The sequence below is a fragment of the Oreochromis niloticus genome, linkage group LG18 (assembly GCF_001858045.2).
Source record: "Oreochromis niloticus isolate F11D_XX linkage group LG18, O_niloticus_UMD_NMBU, whole genome shotgun sequence".
NCBI classification, from domain to species: Eukaryota; Metazoa; Chordata; class Actinopteri; order Cichliformes; family Cichlidae; genus Oreochromis; species Oreochromis niloticus.
In genome coordinates, this window is record NC_031982.2 from 6,081,976 (window position 1) to 6,103,644 (window position 21,669).

At 41.7% G+C, this 21,669-nt stretch overlaps 1 protein-coding gene across 4 annotated transcripts in view; it reads left to right on the forward strand.

The window, feature by feature from the left end:
• Nucleotides 1-21,669, forward strand: part of rnf220a (ring finger protein 220a) — a 159,173-nt gene that overhangs the window by 108,114 nt on the left and 29,390 nt on the right. For all 4 annotated transcript variants that reach the window (XM_025900149.1, XM_013264672.3, XM_013264674.3 and 1 more), the window contains exons 3-5: nucleotides 8,893-9,022; nucleotides 17,218-17,269; nucleotides 20,890-20,985. In XM_025900149.1, the coding sequence (XP_025755934.1) occupies nucleotides 8,893-9,022; nucleotides 17,218-17,269; nucleotides 20,890-20,985 (278 nt within the window). The remainder of the gene's footprint in view (nucleotides 1-8,892; nucleotides 9,023-17,217; nucleotides 17,270-20,889; nucleotides 20,986-21,669) is intronic.

Here is a 21,669-nt window from a genome sequence, read left to right on the forward strand (position 1 = left end):
AAAATGGCAACTGCATAAAAAATAGAAAACTGAAATGTATGTATAATTTTGTGCCTTTTTAGGTTAATTTGTCAAAATGACTTCATTAATATTTAGCTAGTTAAACTTTAGCTAGCGAAATACTATTATGATTGCTAGCTTTATCCTTTGCTAGCTAAATTAACAGCAAATTTTCAATGGCTACTGTTTCTTTAGGACAGAAAGCACATTAAATTGTAATATCAGAGTCTATATTTGTGATGACAAACTAAACGCAGGAACTTGAACAGCTATGTAAAGCTGGTAATAACACAGCCAGAGTGATTTATGGCTAGGTTTAGCCTTGGCTTAGCAGCTAGGCTACATTCTTCTACTTTGGACCAAAAACATAGTTTAGTAAGGAAACTTACTAGGTATGTGAAGGACAATTTAAAAAATTCAGTCAACAATAAAATGCAAGAATCTTAAATACAGCCTGCAGAATCCACGATGCTGCGTGAAAATATTCACATCTCCTCCAAATGACATAATGTGAAATTTAGTTTTATCCTTTTCTCGTCTCTTCTGATCCTCCTATCATAAGACAGGTGAGAATGGAGTTCAGCAGGTAATCCGCACTAAGAGGACGCCATGACAGTGATCTAAGAGTCTAATCTGCTGCTCCTCTTTGCCAGACACGTTTTGCAATAACAAACACAGAGAGGAATAACCAGGAGATACACAGCGAGGATATGAGTTGCATTACTTAAATCTAGTTATCTAAGATAAACCTTTAACCAGCAAATGAGGGGAACGCACATGCTGGCATAACATATTCACATCACCTTCTGATAGGATTCTATTTCCTTTTTTCCTCTGAGTGTGGATATCGGTACAAAAGGCCAGTAATGTTAATGATAAACCAGCAGCAACAACAGGGTGGGAGGTACTATGATCCGCTCTAAATATTATCAATAACAACTCTGTGCGTGTGTCTTTATCCATCCATCCTTCTATCCATCCATCGCTCTCATTCTGCCTCCACAGGCTGCCTCCTCCGCTGTTAGGATTCAATTAACACGGTGCAGGCAGCCACGGCACCCTCATTAAAGCTAATTAGTTAAAACATCAGCCAATCTAGCGTTAATTGGCTTTGGTAATTAATTCAGCCGCTAGACCATATGAAAGCAGCAGGGAGAGCGATAATGAGAGGCAACGAGAGAGGCGAATCAAAGCAAGGGGAAGGGGGAGGAAAAAAGGAGATTAAATGAGAGACATAAAGAAAGAATAAATAATAGGGAAGTAATATGCAGGAGACTATTTTTTGTGTTGATATGTGCTGCTGAAGACCAGCTCTAAGTGTGGATTCATAGGGCTATTGAACACAAAGTCAAGCAAGTATGTCAGCTGTATGGAGAACAGTCAGCAGAAAATATCAGCATCGATTAATGGGCACCGAAAGTTCCTGTTAGTGGTAGTAGCTATCAGACGATAAATAAAATATATAATGTCAAAGTGTGTGCTGAATTTGTGTTTGCAGTAATACTATTCACTATATTAAGTTAGTATAGCACACACACACACACACACACACACACATGCGTGCAGGCGGGCAAGAAACAGGCTGTGTCTGTGTGATTAGGGCTGACTCAGAGTATCTATTTCAAACTTGCTGATGTCCCTGTTTGCCCACTGACACGGCATGTTCCTGTCATGATTAGGCCCTTTGGGATGGAAATGAGTGCCGACAGGCCTCACGCCCACACCTCTCTCCATTCGGTATCCCTCCACCTCCACACAGCTGAGGAAGGAGAAATGGAATAGAGTCAGTCAGCACAGACAGGGCATAGGTCAGTAAAAGCAGAAGTGTCTTCCCTCTGTGTGACTTAATTATAAACACACATCATACACTCCTATCTGCAGGCATAGCTTTCATATCCCATGTTCTAAAAGGATGCTAAATAAGAACAATGAATATTTCACTTAGTCTGCTTTTGCCACCTTCGGCGTCCTGCAAACCACTGGCACGCTACACGGGGAGCTGTGGCTGTGTGTTATTGGGATTGGCTCGTGGCTCCTGCTTGTGCCTGTGGCTCTGTGGGTCAGCGCTTGGTTAATGCTCCATTAATTTACTTCTTTCTCGCTCGCCACTCTTGGACATGAGCACGCACGCGCACTGACAAGGTGATTGATTGAATAAACAGCTGTCAGTAGTTGGAGATAACCTTACAAGCATCACTCCGCTGTCTTCGAGACGGACACATATGGCTGTTGCCAGGTCCCAGGAGTAAAAGCAGCATTATACATGCTGACACACACACACACACACAGACACACACACACGGGGATCATTAGATCACAATTTATCACGTGTGTTCAAACTAGGCAGCCGGTGATTTATGATGTGCTGATCTCTTGGGCTTTCCCTTTCTCTTTTCTAAATCCACCAAGTTTCATTTTAATTCCTTTTGAATTCCAAGAGTGTGTTTAAAAGTAAGGGGCCGTGAAAATGTTCTTCTGACCCAAAACCTTTCCCCAGTGACACAAAAAGTATTGTGCATATAGTAGCAGTAGTGCAGTTCCTATCGATGTAAGACAAATACATCTTCTATTCATTCTGCCTCTTATTCACTCACAGAAAAATTCCAATTGTCTTGAACAGACAGCATGCATCCATACTCCTGCACACACACACACACACACACACACACACACACACACACACACACACAGCTTTCCACTTGCTACCCCTCAGTCGGCCATCTCTTCATCCCTCCTCTCCTCTGTACGGCACCGACATTTCATTTGCTTTTCTAAAAGTGACAACCCCAGGGAGCGAGGGAGGGATAGTGAAAGACCCCGGTGATGAGTTTTGAGCAGGGCGTGGAGGAGTGCTATTTAAAAGTGCCATGCATCACTGTCAGGGAGTGAGACTGCACGCAAACACACACACACACATACGCACACGCTCGCAGAGAGCAACGCAAAGCAGCCCGGGTGGCAAACTGAAGTTGACCCCCCGTTCCATTTCATCAAATGTCCCCTGAATGAGCCACACAGCCTCATCTATTTTGCACGCGCGCCCATACGGAGGCAGTGATCAGCCTAGTGTCTAGCCTGGTTAAATCACAGCTCACTTAAGAGAAAAACCATATCACTTCACCGGGAGACCCACGCGCACACACACCTTGCTAGTCCCATTTGTGTTAATGCGGCCCCCTGGTTTTGGGCTTTAGGGCTCATATTCGCCATTATGGAGATGATGGCTTTACGGAGCCCCTCTCACCTCACCTTGCATCGGTCGGGGGGAAAGACAGGGGAGAGTCGAAATGAAGGCTGACACTTCGGCGGGATTTATTTGATTGCGGATGCGAGGCAGTGTCATTCTGGAGAAAGGGAGAATGCAATGGGAGGAGGAGGAGGAGGAGGTGGAGGAGGAGGCCTGGACCCTGAGGCTAAGTGAAAGGAAGAAGAGGAGAAGATGGAGAGGTGAAGGGAAAGAACGACAGAAATAAAGGAAAGGAAAAGGAAGAGATTGGAAGGGAAGGGAGGAGGAGTCGGGGGGAAGCAGAAGTGGCCCTCTTTCCCTTTCGTGAATCAAATCAAATTCCCCTTATCGCACATTATTTGAAGAGGTTATCGGGCGCGGTAATGCGGTTACACGCCGGGCCGCGGCTGAGAGATTTCCTTGTTTACCGATGTTGGCGGGTGTTATAGCTAACCGGCCGGGCGAGCGGGAGAGGGGAGGGGAGAAGAAGGGAGGTGGAAGAGGAGGAAGGGAAGACGAGAGAGGAGAGGGTTGTAGGCATAAACACTTGATGCATGTCAGAAAACTCATTTAGGGGAACAACAAGGAGGGGGAATGGAAGTGTGTGCGCCCGCGTGTGTGTGTGTGTATACACATAAGGTGAAGACAGTTGTTCAAGGACAGAAAAACAGCCTCTACATGTAGACACTTTGTAATTCCATTTGGGAAATGTGCAAGTGTGCCTGTTGCTGTGTGTTTGTGCGAACGTAGCATACAAACATACTCTGTATATGCCAAGCCATAAATCCGGCCTTCCTCTTTTCTGACTCTTATTGTTGCGCTTAAATCCTGTTTACATGCTCGGTGCTCATTAGTTGATTGTGTGCATCCTTTACAAGTCAATACAATTCCTTGCAGAAGATATAAAAAATAAAAAAGCGTGATCAAGTTCATGGAAAGTCAAACATTTTGGTTTCTTTCTTCAACTCCTTCATAAAGAGGACACGTTTAACCAAATAATCTGTAAGTTTTTATATCAGTGCATTTCTTACTGCCATGCGCCATTGAGGCAAGCCATAAGCAGCGCATAGAAAAAGGGAAGGGTTCAATGTACACCAGTCTCCTGCTTCCTTAGAGGCCGCCATGTTGGGCGAGATAAAGGCAGAGCGATGACACGCAATCCAGGTCATTAAATGGGATTTGGAGCCACAGTTTTGTGAGTACATGCTTTGCCTCTTAGCCCATTGAGCCGTGAGGACACCCCAAATGGTGTTTTATCTCTGGTCCCATTGAGAGAGAGTATTGAGCTGACAATCCCTGTCCTCTCTGGAGGTGGCCTTTTACCTCAGCTCATTGTAGTCTGAGACTGGGAGCCTGTGCTATCTAGCATCTATTGATTCCCACTTCATCTGGACCAAAGCAAGGAAGAGGGAGACGAGGGAGACACCGAGAGACTGAAGAGAGGAGAAAAAGTTTTTATTTTACAAAAAACAAGAAGAAGAAGAAGAAGAAGGACGCCAGTTGAAGTAGTACAAGAGGTTCAAACTTTTTCATCATTTCGTGATGACTAACGATTCACCAATTTTCAGCAGCTTTTGGCTGCGCAGCCTCTGAAGTCTGAGATTTTTGAAAATAAGGATCATTCATATTTATTGGTGCACAATAAATATGAAAAAAGGATATGAGGAAGAAAAGGAAGAAAGGAAGAAAAAGCAGTGTTGCAAATGGGGAAAATGAGCATGTAGAGTTAGGAAAGCAGGAAGTAAGGCTATTAGGATGAAAGTGAAACAAAAGGAAAGGAAGGGATGGCAAAGAAAAGAAGATCCCTCCTCTTTGCTCTCCACTCTTCCACATGATCTGGCTTTCTCCTCCTCACCATCTGCTGTCTGTAATTGCCTGTCTAGTTGTGTTTGTATGTGCGGCTCCTCTCATTATTTGAAAAGCCTAATCAAGGACGTATTTTGGGGTGATCATTGATTAAATTTAACATTGTTTCTCTTTTTTGAAAAAATAAAAATAAAACAGCCTTATGGTTATCTTTGCAATTTTCAGTCATCCCACTGACAGATTCACAAAGCTGAACTAGGAATTAGCTACTCAATTTGTCGTGTTAGACCAGCGTAAGTGTCGTGTCAGCAGCACAGCAGTCAGTAAATAAATCAGACTGGCGATCAGAAAAGTCAGAGGATATGCTTCCTGCCAGCTCGGTGACTTATTGTTTCGTGAAGCCACTGAGATCTGTTAACTGGCTCAAGTGACAGAGATGAAAGAAGGGAAGGTGGTGACAGGAGGAAATAAGGAAGAAGAGGAAAAGAGAGAGATAGTGATCTGGAAAGGAGAAGGAGTAAGTAAAGACAGATGGAGGGACTGGGAGAAGGAGAAAGAAGGGAAAGGAAGTCAGAGAAAGAGAGATAAGACGATCCATCTTGGCACATTTTGTAGGGTGGGAGGGTTCAGGCCTATATTCCATCATGGCTGTCAAGGAGACGCACACCTTCTCTCGGCTCTCCTGCTCCATCCATCCATCTATCCCCTCGTTTGGGCGGCCGACCAGTGCTTCACTGAGGAGTCTCAACACTAAAAAGTCCTGTCAGTCCTATTTCCTTGTTATTGTCCGGCCGTCTTCTTGCTCCAACCCCCCCTCCATCTTCTGCAGCTCCGGTGCCTTCCCCGTGCTGCCCAAGATTAAACGCTCCCTCGTCGCGCCGCAGGGCGAGTGTGTGTGTTTTGAGCGTGTGAAGTCTAAAGCGGGACATGTGGGTACACACATGTGTTTGCGTGTCACCCCAACATTAATCATCTTTAAGGGGCTGACAAGCCGGGTGTGCAACATCGCATCACATCAGCACCACCCCACCCCCCCATCCCTCCCACCCCTGCTTCTCCTCCTCTTCCTCCTTCGAGGGATTTTTCTGTCCGTTCGGCTCTCCCCATCGCTCACTTCCCTCGGGGAGCACTTGACAGTGAGAGGGGAAAAATAAGAGGAAGGGAAAAGAGAAAGAGACACGGCAAGTAAAAATGACAGGAAAGGAGGAAAGACCACAACAGCAAACAAGTTTAAAAAAAGAAAAGAAAGAGATGAAGAGTGAAAGTTTTGACAAGACTTTTAGGGCAAATAAACATTGCATGGCATTACATTTGGATTAATTTGGGGCCCGTTTTTGACTGAAAGGTGTTTCATTTGCTAATTTTGCAAGTTTTATGTGATAATTTGCATATGGAGACACACTTGTTGCTGATATATTTAATATTTTGAAGCTTTAAAAAAATCTGCCTTTTAAAAAAATGCAAAGTTTCCCTTCAGTGTTTGATTGAATGCTTTGTGTTGCGGGATTTATGAAATTATCTATTTATTTTCACATATTGTGGCTGATTTTATATTTTGGTCTACGCTTAGTGCTGCTTTTATGTTTTTGGTGACAGCAGTTCTCATCTCTGTTGGATCTAAAAGCTGTTGGCTGTATTTATTCCATCACATCAGAGAAAGCCAAATTTACATGTCTTAGGAATATGTTTGGTGTTAATGTGCTGGTTCATATTTTTCTGTAAAAAAAAGAAGAAGTTTGAATTCAAACCAGTTCACACAACCCAATCATTCCTCCACTTTAGTATGTTTTCCTCTTATTCATTGTTGCTTTTCTGTTGTCGTAAATGTGCAGCTACACGTCTTTATCATCAATCTACCAGTACAAAAATAACCTCATTCACAGAGAATCTTTCAAACTTCAAAAGAAAATCACCTCTTATTGAAATGCAGAAAGTAAACTTTCACCATGCAAAACAAGTGTTTACACTTTTTTTTTGGACTCAACAATATGTATCAAGCATATGTTTGTGTGCGCGTCCACGACCTCCAGGAGTGCGTTTGTCTGCAGAATAGAAAGCGGCCCCATCGGCTGCAGAGGGGGATTGGATCTGTTCTTTGTTTGCTGTGGCGGATGGCGGACGGCTTCAGCATGACTCAAATTATCTTGTCAAAGCAATAAAGGGGAGAGAGGAGGTGTGCAGGGGCTGAGAGGGGGGTAAAAAGGAGATGGAGAAACAAGGAGAGAAAGGGAAAAATCAGAAAGGAGAAGTGTAGCCAGGGAGAGAGAAGGGAAGAGATGAAAATAAAGAAGATGAAAAAGAAAGGAAGAAAGAAAAAACAAAGAAAGGATTGTAGGGAGAATCAGAATGCAAAAAAGAGAAGGAAACGTGTAAAAAGGAGATAGAAAAAGAGGGAAAGAAGGTAATCGATTACCTATTTTTCAAAGTCACTTAACGTGTCCAGTGCTGTGGGCTCTGTTAAGCAGCAGCGCAGGAGAATGGGAGGCTAGTATGCATGCACACGCTCTGAGAAAAGAAGGGCAGCGGCAGAGGTGGGTTTTGGGGGGGGGGGCGTTTGTGTGTGCTTCCCGTTACTAGTTGTATCATGATGAGTGCTCTTGCAGAAAACTGTAAGCAAGGATAAATGCCCCCCCAAGGGCTGCATGTGTATGTATAGGAGTGTGTGTATGTGTGTGTGTATATGTAATGTTTGTGCATTAAAAAGAAAAGAAAAAGAAAACGGTGCACTAAAGACAAGGCAGATAGGGAGTCCCCCTGTACCTGGTCCCCTTGTTGCCGTGGTGACAAGCAGTCTAAACGGGATGTCCTGGCTGAGGCGGGGCCTATTGTTTGTGGGCTAAAAAAAGAACTATTTGATTGGCTATCCAGGAAATCAGGAAGTGTCCTCCAACTCTAAGCACTGATATGATTTCAATAGATGGTATTTTTAGCCAGGTTAGACAGACAAAGCACAAACACAAAAATGCATACGTTCCAACACGTACGCAGTGCTCGACACAATGACACACACACACACAGACAAACAGGTGTGGCCCCACCCTATGCCCTGCTGATCAAGGACAATGAAGTGAGGTAGTGTTGGCAGACTCTATACAGCATTATCTCATCCATGGCAGACACTTCTTTAACTCCCCTTCTAACACCACCTCCCGCTTTGACCCAAGAGCAACATTACACAATGGATACTGTAGAGCACTCTAGTCCGCTTTTGTAAGCGTGTAATCCAGAAATGTACACCGTGATGCTTGCTGAAGATGCTGGCTCCTTAAACCCATTTTCTTGCTTTTACCCTAAAACTTCTGCTTCACTGCCATCTGACAAAGTCTGTCAATACTATGCATAGAGATTTATGTAGGGGAGGCCAAGGTCAACACATGCTCTAGCATCTGGTCAATCACAATGTGGACATATCCTAACGCATACCCTGCATGTTTTTACTGTATGGAAACATATTTTTATGAAGTGAACATTATGTTGACTTGAAGGCTTGAAGTGGCTTGAAGTGAGTGACTGAAACAATAATCTCTTTAGGAAAATGTAGATGGAGTTGGGAGCAGGGTCATTTTGTCACAGACTTGTGATAGGACCTTTTTTGCACTCATAGAAGTTGCCCTCTGCTGGCCATTGCTTAAAAAAGTGCATTTTTAAGGTACTTCCACACTAGTTTCATTTGTACTCGATGGGATTCTGCAGTAATAAAACAATAGTAATAAAAAATAATATTTGAGGTGCATTCTGATACCATATAATTAAACACAATCAACATGTAAGGTTTGTGCATGAAAAAAGAAATGGTTTTGTGCTTATATTTCTTATACTGATATTCTTGTCACTGTGTTCCTCTTCATTGGTGTCTCCAGGTAAAAAGAAGATGTCCCTGTATGACAGCCAGGCTCCAGTCTGTCCCATCTGCCAGGTGTTGCTCAGGCCTGGAGAGCTACAGGAACACATGGAGACAGAGATAGAGAGGCTAGCCACCATCTGCCTCAGGTAGGACTGAGCTCTGTCCTTAACAGAGTCAAATATTTATTATAAGTGTTACTTTAATGATCTGTAGGTATGTATACATGTCTTTATATACCCTATTTGGGTCAGTCTCAATGAAACTGTGCATGAACACGTTACACATACATTATTAACATCTATACGTTTAAAGCTAAGTTTAACCAGGTGTCTTACAATAACGGACACAGTTGAATGAAGGTATAATGAATCCTGTAATCTTGAATTGGAAGCAGAAAAACATTGTCCTGGGTATTAAATAACAAATTGGGATGTCTCATCATTTCATTAAATTAAATAACATGAATCATATTACCAAGATATATTGGTTGATACAGAGTAATTTTGAAGTATTATTACCGCCTGTATTTCAACTCAGATTTTATGTCCAGCTCGCTGACCTATTTTCTTATTCTGAACAAAGATTTTGGTATCATAAATCTGCATAAAAGGCAGAAGCACGCTGTCAATGCAAAGCTAAGTGTTTCCTACAGGGATTAGGATTCAAACCCGTGACCCCAAGTTCACTTCTGCCCCCTTTTTTTCCCCTCGCGGCAGTTGCACGAGCTGTTTTACGATGGACAAATCAACTCCGAGCCCTTTTAACGATGGAACACAACCATTAGGATCCATATTTCACCTTGACCACGCGTCCGGTTTTGTGTGTGCACCTACGTGTGTGGTTGTGACCCGGTGTCCACCTAAGCGGCCCAGTTTTATGATAGTACCCATTAACCTGAAGGAACAGGGCAACAGATAGCGTCACCCCAAGTGGAAATCACACTTCATTTACCCACCGTTTACACTGTGCGCACCCCTCCACTTGTCTCTCCCTGTCCAAACACTATACCACTTGTTTCTTCTCTTCCATTTATTTGCAATCATTTTATTTATTTGATTTTTTTTATCTCTTCCTACAAATCTTGTTTTTCCCCTTTGCTTAATAGGCCTTTACTGTTCTTTTTTTTCTCACATCTCATCTATGTTTCATTAGTTATTTCTTCATGATCTTTAATAAGGATTTTTAAGTTAGTTCCAGCCATTTAAGACCAAAGCAATGGCCTAACTTCCTGAAAAAGTCAATTTATATTTATTTTATATAGCTCCAAATCACAACACTACTTGCCTCCATGGGCTTTATATTGTAACCCAACAATAATACATAGAAAACCCCAACAATCAAACAACCCCCGATGAGTAAGCACGACAGCTCGAAGTAAAAACTGCCTTTTAACAGGAAGAAACCTCCGACAGAACCAGGCTCAGGGAGAGGCGGGTGTATGGAGGGTAAGATGTATGGAAAATAGGACAGTGCAGGGGAAACCGATGGACAGAGATGGATTCCCTGCCAAAAAAAAAAAAAAATTAATCAAACAAATAATAGAAAACAAAGAAAATGTAAATGTATAATTATGAGGAACATATATGTATGGAAAAGGATGGAGGAAATGATCGAACTGAGCGTCAGCCAGGCATTATTGGACAAATAGCCAAATCTTGTTTTATTTCCCGAGCTATCAGCCACATCTCAAGGCTTTAATCCGTGGATAGAATTGGTTCAGTTGTCATCCAGAAAGCCAGGAGATGTGGCTGGGAGCTCTGGGGAAACGTGGGAGCCATGCATCATCTAGTAATATGGCAAGGTGTCTGTGTGTGTTTTAATAATTAATAAAGGTTAGTAGTTTGTCCTTCCCTCTGGCAGTGTGGGATGCTAGCCCTGGGAAGCCTAGTTCCGACGTCCACTCTCTGTCTCTCTCTCACACACATACACAGTTATTTAAGGAAATAGCATCATCCCGGCCTGAGAAGGGATGGTGGCTAATGTCACAGCTGGCTAATTTGCCTACTTGCCATTAGATCCATACGTACACCACAAAAAAAAAAAGGGAACAAGAAGAAGCGAGAACGGAGATGTTGAAGATATTTTGTGAAAAGCGCTTCCTCTGTATCTGTGAGTGATATAAAGAAATGTGAACAGGAGATAAAACTGAAAGGGTTGTGTGCATTATATCACAAAACTAACCCCCTATTCTAAATGGCACACCCACCCACCGTGTCTCCTTCTCTCTGGCTCTCTGCATGGGAGCTGCCATTATTGGAAGTGACAGTGGGAATTTGGTCCAATTTGTGGTAAATGTGCCTTTAATGACGAGCAGCGCTTGCTGAATGAAAGAACTGTGGGTATGAAAACGAAGGTGTGTGTGTGTGTGTGTGTGTGTGTGTGTGTGTCTGTGTCTGTGTGTCTGTGTCTGTGTGTGTGTTTAAGAAGCATGTGTTTCTACTTGCTTTTCCCTTCTGTCCTAGTTGCTCTTGCTACATGTAAATGTAGTTTGATTACAACTGTCAGTCCGTGTCCTCTCTTCTGACTGCGAGCTCTGTCACTTGTTCATAGGACATCGCTTTTCATGTTTAGGCATCGAAATCACACACACACACACACACACACACACACACACACACATAGAGTTTGGCAAATGGAAATCTATCATGCCCTGTACATGTCAGGTGGCTTGGGGCAGGCAAAGTAATCTACATACCCCATCGCCCCCCTCCTCACCTCTGCTCCTCTTCTTCTCCCTCCTCCTCTATAATCAATTTGCCTCCACTCAAGCCCCCACCTCTCCACCAGATGACACAAAAAGGCAAAAAGCAATCAGTATCTTGAGTTTAGTGCCATCCCTCCATTCTTTCATTCTTCCCTCCATCTCCATCCACCAAGAAACGACTTATTCATCTTTAGCTGGTTCTCTCTCTTTGCCCCTCTGGTTGGGAGTGGAGGTGTGAGGCCGTCACTACAATTCAGTAGCACTGTGTACTACCGATGCAGATTTAACCAAGATGGAGGTGAGTGGGCAGTTTTAGTTAATTGAATTCCATCAAATTACTGTTCAAACCAAATTGAACTGGCACTGCCAGTGCCAAAAATAGGATAAAAATACAATCCTGTTGTTGATACTTATAGTCTGAGTAATGTCAAATACTCCTCAGTAGTTGCGTAGTGAGATCAAGGGACACTTTAAACAATTACAGCAGTCTGAGATTACATATCTGTGACACAGCTGGAAATCCCCATTATTGCATACACAAATTATTAAGTCTCTGGAAGGATATCTGGATCTGAATAGTTTCATATATTTTGTTGAAAACTCGACAGTGATTTTCTTATTTCAAAGTATGTATAAGTAAATAGTTAATTCCAAATTTTGTTTCTCCCAATCTTTCATAAAAAAAAAATCCAGATTCAGATCTGGAGCACCTCCAAATCTGAATATAATAATAATAATAACAATAATAATAATAATAATAATAATAATAATAATAAGCTTTATTTTAATAGTAGTTTTTATAAAGCAGAGTTTATAAAGTGCTTTGGCAGGCAGGCAAAAGCAACCAGAAAGCCAAACATTAAAGTCACACCCAGTCCTAACTAGTAAAATTCTGCAGACAAATGTGCCAAGCAATTCACATTACTCCTTTGGCAGAGTTACTTACTTACATGCAGAGCAATAAGATGACCTTCAAGTGTAAATTGACTGTGTTTACCAGGGTGAAAGGGACTTAAATAAGACACTTTTGAGTTGCTGTATGAACAGCATCGAATGCCTGGATTTCTTTTTCTAGCTTTATCTCTAAAATATTGACTCATGAAGGTGTAACAGCCTCCAGAGTTCTTGAAGTGTCCCTTTAATCTTCGTCAAAAGAGCTTCAGCACAAGAAATGATTGCAGAATAAATAGTAATAGTAACTTCAATATTGTTGTTTTTAATGGTTATTATGTGCACCTTTGCATAATATAAAATTCACAAAGACAAACCATCTACCCAGAAAGCAACTTTTTAGACCCTGTTAAAAATGGTGATCAACTAAAAATTGAATAATTAAAATGTTTTTAGAATTAATGGATGATCAAATTTCCACAGCTTTTTCTAGTTTTACTTTATTGTGGATGATAAATTACAAAATGTCACATTTGGCCTGTAATTTTGATATCAATCTGATACCAAGTAAATATCGGGCCAGTATTACCGATACCAATGCCGATATATTTAACCTACAAAGTCAGCTTATGCAGGGAAGAGCAGTGTGACAAGACTCATTAATTTGTAATTTCTGAACACATTTTAATGACCACTAAATCACTGTGAGTTTTAATTTCCACAATAATTTGTTAACAAAACAAAACACGCCTTTCAGCTTTTCATGCATTTTAAAACTGTTGGGTTTTTCTGGGTTTTTTTTTTTTAAAGAACTGCAATGTAAATGTGCCTCTCTCTAAAGGACTTTGTGTCAGCATCTGTTGTTTTTTAAAATACATGGTTGAGTATATCGTTTCATTTCCCAAAAAACCCTGAAAACTGATTTATCACCATTGTTTGGACTAAATATGGAACTTACAGGCTATAAACACAATATCGATCGTATCGTGCTGGTATCAATCTGATACCAATACCAGCGTTGGTATCGATGCTATTGTGCTAGTATCGGTCAGCATTGATATTATTTACATACACTGATAATATTTATATATATTTGGATCAATCTACCCACCTCTACAAAGAGCTATAAAAACTATTTGTGTGAGGCACCGACATGCCCTTACTTCTCCTACACGTGCCTCATTAGCAACACATTTTAAATCGCATCTGTCATTCATCCTTGCCTCCTTTTTCCTGCTTGCCTGGTGTGTTTGTTTCACTTTGCTTTGCTGCTCATTTCCTCACTCTTCTCCTCGCTTTGACATGGCAGTCAGCTGGAATTTCCAGCCCTATAACCCTCGCTATCAAAAATTCATAGAACTGGGCACGCAGATGTGTGCGAAGCGCCGAGAAGAAGCGGCAGCACACCAACTCTCCCATCACTCCCTCTCTTCCTTTCTCTAGTTTTCTGTCTCCTTTCATCTTTCCCTTGCACGATGTCTCTCTTTATGTTGCCCGCTCGTTCTCCCTCACCACATTTCTCTCACCTCACATTTCATCCCCCCCCACCTACCCCAACTCCTCTTTCATCTCTCTATCACCCCCTCTGTCACCGTGGCAATTTTCTCCCATCGTGGCAAGCATGCAACTGCTGTCCTCTCTCGCTCTCTTCCCCTCTCTCTGTCTCCCTCCTTCTCTTGTCGCTGTTTGACACTGTCAACAAGCAGGTAGAGTTGGCTGTTATTGTTGATGCCTGTGCAGAGGTTCCAGGTAATGAATAAAAGAGCGATAGAGGGAGAAGGAGAGAGAGATGACAGAGACAAAGATAGAAAAGGGGGTAAGAAAGGTGTGTGTTTGTGAGTGTGCTGGTGGTGGGGTGTTGGCAGATTCCCCTGCATTACACGGCAGCTTGACTGTGTCACCCATGTTTATTCTCTTTGTTGGCAGAGGTGTGGCCTGCTGTTCTGTGGTGCCACACACAGCTGCAAAACAACATGCAGGTGCATATGCACATCCACAGGTAATGGCAGGTTTCCACACACAGATTCACCAACAACAGAGACATAGAATATATAAGCAAACACCCATCCTGCACACCGAGACACAGGCGTACTTTCTAAGTATGCAACTAAGTCATCTCAGAACAAAAAGAATCAGACATGAGTGAAAATAACAACTAATAACTAGTATGTGTTTAGTAACTCCTCACTAACCCTATTTCTTTTCTTGTGACATTTTGTAGCACAAATATTAAGTAAATTGGAGTACATTTCAAGTTCAAATCCTTGCATTGTTGTATTTTAGTTTAATTATATACACTGCTAAAAAAACAACTAGGAAGACTCATCAGATCTCAGTGGGAAAAAATCAGGATGGATATATCTATCTATACTGATATGGACTGGATAATGTGCCAGGAACCAGAGGATGCCACATTATTTGATGGTTGAAAATGATCAACAGAGAACGACACCCCAAAAATCTAAGAGAAAAACTGAGTTTGCTGAAATTTAATTTCAGCAACTCAAAGCGATACTCCTTAGTTTGTATGGCCTCCACATGCTTTTATAGATGCCTAACAACCTGTGAAGCTCTGACAGTGCTCATCCTGTTCCTGCTTGCATAAAAGAGCAGATACCGGCCTTTATGATTAGTTAGTTAACTCAAGGATGCAAATGTTTCCAATCACATAAGCCTCCCACGAAGAGCTCTGTTGAAGCATAGACTGTATGTAGAAGATGGAAATCGCCTCTGCGGCATCACCAATTGTTTAGCAGCATTCTGTTGCTAAAGCCTTAATCTGAGTGCCATTTTTGGTGTTACTGGATGTGAGAAACCAGGAGTAACTGCACAGTTATAGGCTAGAGGCTTGTTGATCACCTGATGAAATATGTTTTAGGACTTTTTTTTACATTTACAACACATCACAACATAATGTTGTATTCAGTATGACTTGAAACTCCCAACTGAGGCCATAATCTCATCAGGAAAGAGCAAAAGATCTTAGGGCTCCACAGGCTCCTGGTAACCACAGAAAGCAGGCGGAAACACACTTTTTTATGTGTGTCAGATCAATATAATTAAAGGAATCTTGTTTTAATTTGATTGAAAAATGAAAAAAAAAATTTTTTTGCAAGGATCCAATTTGTGGTCTGATTATTTTTTTGTGCCTACTTACTAAATTAATTGTGACAGCACAGGGTATCCACCACAGTTCTCTTTCATTCTAGCCATATTTAATAAGTAGTACTAGCTTTTAAGTGATGTCATTATATCTCTCTTATAACAGTTTACATGAAAATGTCTCTGCAGAAACGTCTGTATTCAGTTTCTGTTTTACTTAGAAACAGAGTACAGAAGGCAGACTATCTGTTGCATTATGGTAAAGCTGAGTTAGAACATATAGATTCTGAAACAAAGTATTTTGGATAGAAAGTTGCAGTTCCCAAGCTCAAGCTAAGAAAACCTGTTACATCACTATTACATCGTCATGGTTACTTTCCCAAACTTGTAAGCATCGCATATAGCTACAGCTGTTATTACAGGCTTACTGTCGCTGTGACGGACAAACCAGGCTCTATGTGTAAAGTTAGCCGGGTGCCTCTTTAGATACACTGACAGTGATGCACCAAGTGATGCTGTGCACAGAATCATTTTTTAAGATATATATAAAAAAGAACTACACCCTGCTTCACATGTCCTTTATAGGAACAAATATTTCCATTGCACTTTGACACATCCATCACCCTCCCCACTCCTTGCTTCCTCTGTGCAGCTCTGCATTATATTTCACCGCTCTTATATTGCCCTTGTCTTGCTCTTACGCCTCCTTGTGCATCACTTTGTAAATTCTTCTTTCAGATAAGTGACATATAAATAAGGCTTCTTATTCTTATTACCCACCCATCCATCCATTGAAAAAGGAAATCCCTTGTCTACCAGGGCATGCTGTCAGATTAGAGGTTGTGCTCAATTCAGTTTTAGGCTCCCTTCTCCTTGTGGTCTGCCACCGTCTGTTTGACTCTGTTTGTGTGTGTGTGTCCAAGAGGGTCTGGTGAGCTAACAGGGTCTCAAAGCAAACATGACAACCCTGTCTCGCTTTGTCAACGTCAGGCTTGTCGCAAGGATTTGTGAAGCTCGGAGAAATTTATCTCTGTGTTTGGGTGAAAGTCTGAGAGACAGAGGATGGCAGAGGCAGCAGATGGGTGAGAATGATGGGGAAGGTAGACAACGAGGCAGGGGAGGAAGAGAAGAAAAAGTGGGCAATAAAAAACAAAATGAGAAAAATCAATTGAGAGCAGAGGGGTCCGTAAATGTGAGGGGGGGAAACGGAGGATCAAAATAAAATAATGTGTCTGTATTTGAAGAATAAAAGCATTTATTCGGTATGCAACTAACCCCAGCTTTGGGCACCTTTGTCCTTATAATATTTATTTGCTGACAACTCAAACCACTGTTAATCATCTTATTGCCTGCTTCTGTGTGTGAATGTGATGAGAGAAAGCAGCCAAGTGAACTGAGTGCGCTGCTGCATTTATAAGTCATCATAAAGGGTCGATGAGAATAGAAGAGTGATGGATGAAAGTGAATGAAAACATTATCAAGAGTCTGATAAACTGATTTGCAAGTGAGTCACGGGTGAAATTCACAGATATTAGTTGTGTGTTAGTGTGTGCAGGGAGTCAGTGGCATGTAACCAGAATCCGCTCAGGATCAGAGTACGTCATGTGATCTCACTGATTTCCTTTTTCTCTTCTTTCTCTGCAGCAGTAAGAACCCGTCACCCAAGGATGGAGCGGCCACTCCAGGAACCCCCAAGGTGAGCCCACGCTCAGTGTATAAAGCAACATTGTGTACTGTGTGTGGGAGATATTACATGTATTTAGATAGAAACATATACATATTGATGTAAGCTAAAAACAAGAGGAAGATACAGGATCAAACTAGGTTAGATTTCATAGTATTATACCTACTTTTCAGTAATGCAGTGTACTTTCTTTACCATCCAGCTACCAGAGTTGTTACTCAGTCTCTGTTCCTCTCTGCTGCACTAAGGGGAAATCAGCTGGACTGTCTTACATCTTATACAAACCAGTGCCAGTCTCCCTTGTCTAACGGGCAGCAGGGCCAGGAGGCACTGTACTGTGATTGTTCCAATTAGAGAGACAGAGAGAGAACGCAAGCAGAAAAAAAAAGACAGAAGAGATCAAACTGCAGGAAGACGGATTCATGAGCCCATCAGGAAGCCTTTTCTTACTGTTTCTGTGTCTTCATCTGGCTGAGACCTCTTTTAAAAGACTTCTGACATCTCGTATTGTCAAAAGACCCAATATAATACTCCAACTCTACTCACAACATGTGAGTGCTGTAATGACTATACAGTTCAGCTCAATTCAATTTTACTTAAATAGCACCATATTACAACAACAGCACCCTCAAGGTGCTTTATATTGTAAGTTAAAGATGCTACAATAATACAGGGAAAGTACCAGCAATCAGACGACTCCCTCTGAGTAAGCACTTGGTGATAGTGGGAAGGAAAAACTCAATTTTAACAGGAAGAAGCCTCCAGCAGAACCAGGCTCAGGGAGTGGCGGCCATCTACCATGACTATACCGTGTGTAGGAGAAGAAAAGGAAAGAAATTGTTTATCATATTGGAGAAATCATCCAAACTGCCTGATTGTGGCACTGTGTTCATTGTTGTGGCTTGGCAGGGGTTACACAGGTTTGCATTAACCAAATTATAGTGGATTACTGTGTTCACCCTGTCCGTGTAAGACAGTGTCCAATGTACTGCTGAAATATGGGTTTCCAGATCTTTATAATGTGAACTCTCCTATTAACAAGGTGTAAACAGTTTATAAAAATAGGATATATTTATTAATTCATCCTTCATCGTTATTTTAACAGGTGTTTGGTGCTCTAGTAAATCATTTATGTCAGTCTGCTGTGTATTATGGATCTGTGTTCCCTAAAGATCCCTAAAGTCATCAAGTTCCTTCATTATCTCCACATTTGTTTTAACCTCTGACTAAATACCAGGTCAAAGTCTTATAGGCCACTGCAGGAAGATGTGCACCTGGATTGCAAAAGAATGTACAATTCAGGTTACTCGCTTTCATTCCCTTACACCTTTGGGTGCTGACCCAGGCTTAGAGCAGTGCTCGCAGCACTGTGGGTGGGCTTGTACTTGAGAGAGGCAGACAATGCCGGGTTGAGGGGTGAGTGCTGGCCTTCTCTTCCAGCCGTGACTGCGCATCGCACTGATGTTGTTTAGTATTCAGCAGCAGGCCATGGAGAATGGAGAAGGCCAGTCTGAAGCACACGGGCCTGTTGTTGTCGTCCCCAGCTTGGTATGCATCACCCAGCTGTGTTAAACCGGAGAATAACCCCGACACATCTACTCATGGGGTACTGTGCCCACTTGCTAAGCTAAAGTGAGGGGGAAGTGTGAGATATGTGTAGGGCCGGACATAAATATGTGAGATGCCGCACCACCCAGTGTGCATTTGAGCAAATTTAAGTCCTTTTCCCAAACAAATAAATAAATATGTTATCATTTACACAATGCATGTTTCTGACATTCTGACATTTCCAGTGACTCACCTAACTGTAGCCTTAAGCACAACTTTTGTTAGGAACAGACCTTTTTTCACATGTTGATTTAATTGGTTGGTTTAAAAGACCAGATTTTCAGGGAGATCTTCATTCATAATTTCTGTATAGAATACCGTTAAATGTCATATTGTAATGATAAAACTTAAGCATATTCCCAGAAGGCCCTCGGGTAAATGATTCCTGACCTTTTTAAACCTGGATAAAAGAAGAAAAGACCACACACACACACACACACACACACACACACACACACACACACACACACACAAGCATAAAAGCACCATGCATAATGTCCAATTTACTGTGGCAGCACTGGAGGTTGGTCATTTCTCACATATTATTATTAGATTACTGCTGTCAAGCACTTAAGCCTCTGCTCTGCCCCTTTCCACTTGATTAATAGGAGACGACTGTAAATACAAATATTTCATAGCTGCCTTGTAAAATAAGGCACAGGAACACATGAAAAAACAAGTACACACACACACACACACACACACACACACACACACACACACACAGAGCTACGACGCTGTCAGAGCTAAGCCTTGTAAAAAAGTGATATTGCTTTCCCCCCCTTCTAACATTCACTCTTTTCCACATCTTTCTTTTACCTTCCTGTTCCTCATTCCTCTGTGGAATTCCCCGGACTCTTTTTGCCACAGAGTGGGTTAGAAGAGGATATTGTTTTATATGTGTGTGTCTATTCTAGGGAAAGAGAGAGCATGTGAGCAAAGTGTTGTGGGACAGATTTATGGACAGGCAGCGTCCCGTAATGTCAGACAGTTAAACTCCTCCTTTTCGGATATTTACCCTTCCCTCGCCTTCCCCCCTTCTCTCGTTCCTCTCTTTCCAATCTCTCATTCTTCCCTAACTCCTCTTAACGTCCCATAAACATTAACTCTAATCAGTGGAAGGGATTTTATAGACAAAGTCAGGCGGGTTACAGTCGTCATCAATGACATGTCGCTCTCAGCATCTGTGGCAATAACACTCTTGAAATTTTCCAAGGGTAAAGATTCACTCTGGCTTCTTTTCCTTTTCCTGCCTAACAGATGTGTTGCAATAGTGGCATGAATTTCAGAATGTAATATGTTTTACTTTTCTTTATTTCATTCAATGGGTTCTACTTTGATTTCTTCCAGTGTTTCACAGTCAGCAGTTGTAGTTTTGAACCGAGCACGTTAAACTGAGTCAGGCTGTGCTACATCTGCACTTTATCTGCTTTCATCGAGACAAAAGCGTCTTTGCGTACCTGCTGATGCTTCAGGCCTTTTCAGGTCTCACACCTATGAAACTTCACCTCCTTCTTTTCTCCTACAAATTATTTCATTGCCTCTACTTTTAATTGACTTCAGTTTATACACTTGAACTGCTTTCTGTCACTGGAACTGACACTTTCAGCTCAATTTGTCAGCCACACTGAGTGCTTGAACCTCAGCTGAATATTCAGCTTAGTTCAGTGATTTCATTTTAACTGCTTCTGCTAATGAACTTCTTCCACTTTTTATATTCTGATTGTCATGTCGACTCCAATTTCAGAGTGTTGGCATAAATTGCCCACAGCTCACAACCACTCAAATAAATTCACTTCACCCCAAGCTAAGGTGTAGGTGGCGGCATGCTTGAGTGTTAGCTCTACAACAGTGAAATTATATACTTTATATGCTGAGGTCTGAATTTATCGTGGAACAGCATTACTCAGCAGCTGTCAACCAAGGACAAGTTCGGTGCTCATGGTGCTTATGGTCCCAGAGGCAGTAACGTAGAAAGATCATCTGCATAGAAAAGACTTTTTTATTCCTCTGTGTCTTTCTAGTCCATGCTGCTGTCGGTGCACATCAAGCGTGAGGGAGAGTCTCCTGTGGTCTCACCCCTGTCATCAGAGGATGCCCACCACTCCGACAGATACCAGGTCACACACACATGGGCACACACACACACACACACACACACACACACACAAACAAGGCAGCTTGAGAGAGTCATCAGAGTTTCCTGATTGCTATTAATTTAGGATATCAAGTTTTTTTGCTATAATTTTTGTTCTTGTGGCTTTGTTCAAGTGTAATGCATCCTGTCACACATTTGAATGTGTGACATGTAGATGTGTTCGTTACAGCTTATCAGCTCGGCTAATATATGGAGGGAAATTAGTATCAAAATAGAGGTACGCGAAAAAAATGTATCATTTCAGTTACAAAGGAGTGTTTCAGTATAAACACAAATACCAAGCAATTTGAACACAAGCTCGCTAAATATTAAACCTTTGTTTCTTTGAAAAAATCTTTCTCAAAAATATTTCCCGTGTATACAAATGTCTAAAATATTTGTGACATTTATTTCAATATACAGATTAAAAGTGTGTGCAGATGGATCATGTTACATTTGTTCCATACAGATCCACAAACGCGTGCTACATTCAAGCACTAGCCGAAAAATCGGGCATCTGGCAATTGTTGCATGATCTGTGATGATCTCGTTATGCGCAATTAAAAAGCAAATAGAAAGAATATCACAAACATTTTCAGACAATATTTTGCAAACGAAGCTTTATGAAAGCTTAAACGATCAGATCTTTGAAACTTAAAGTGTGACT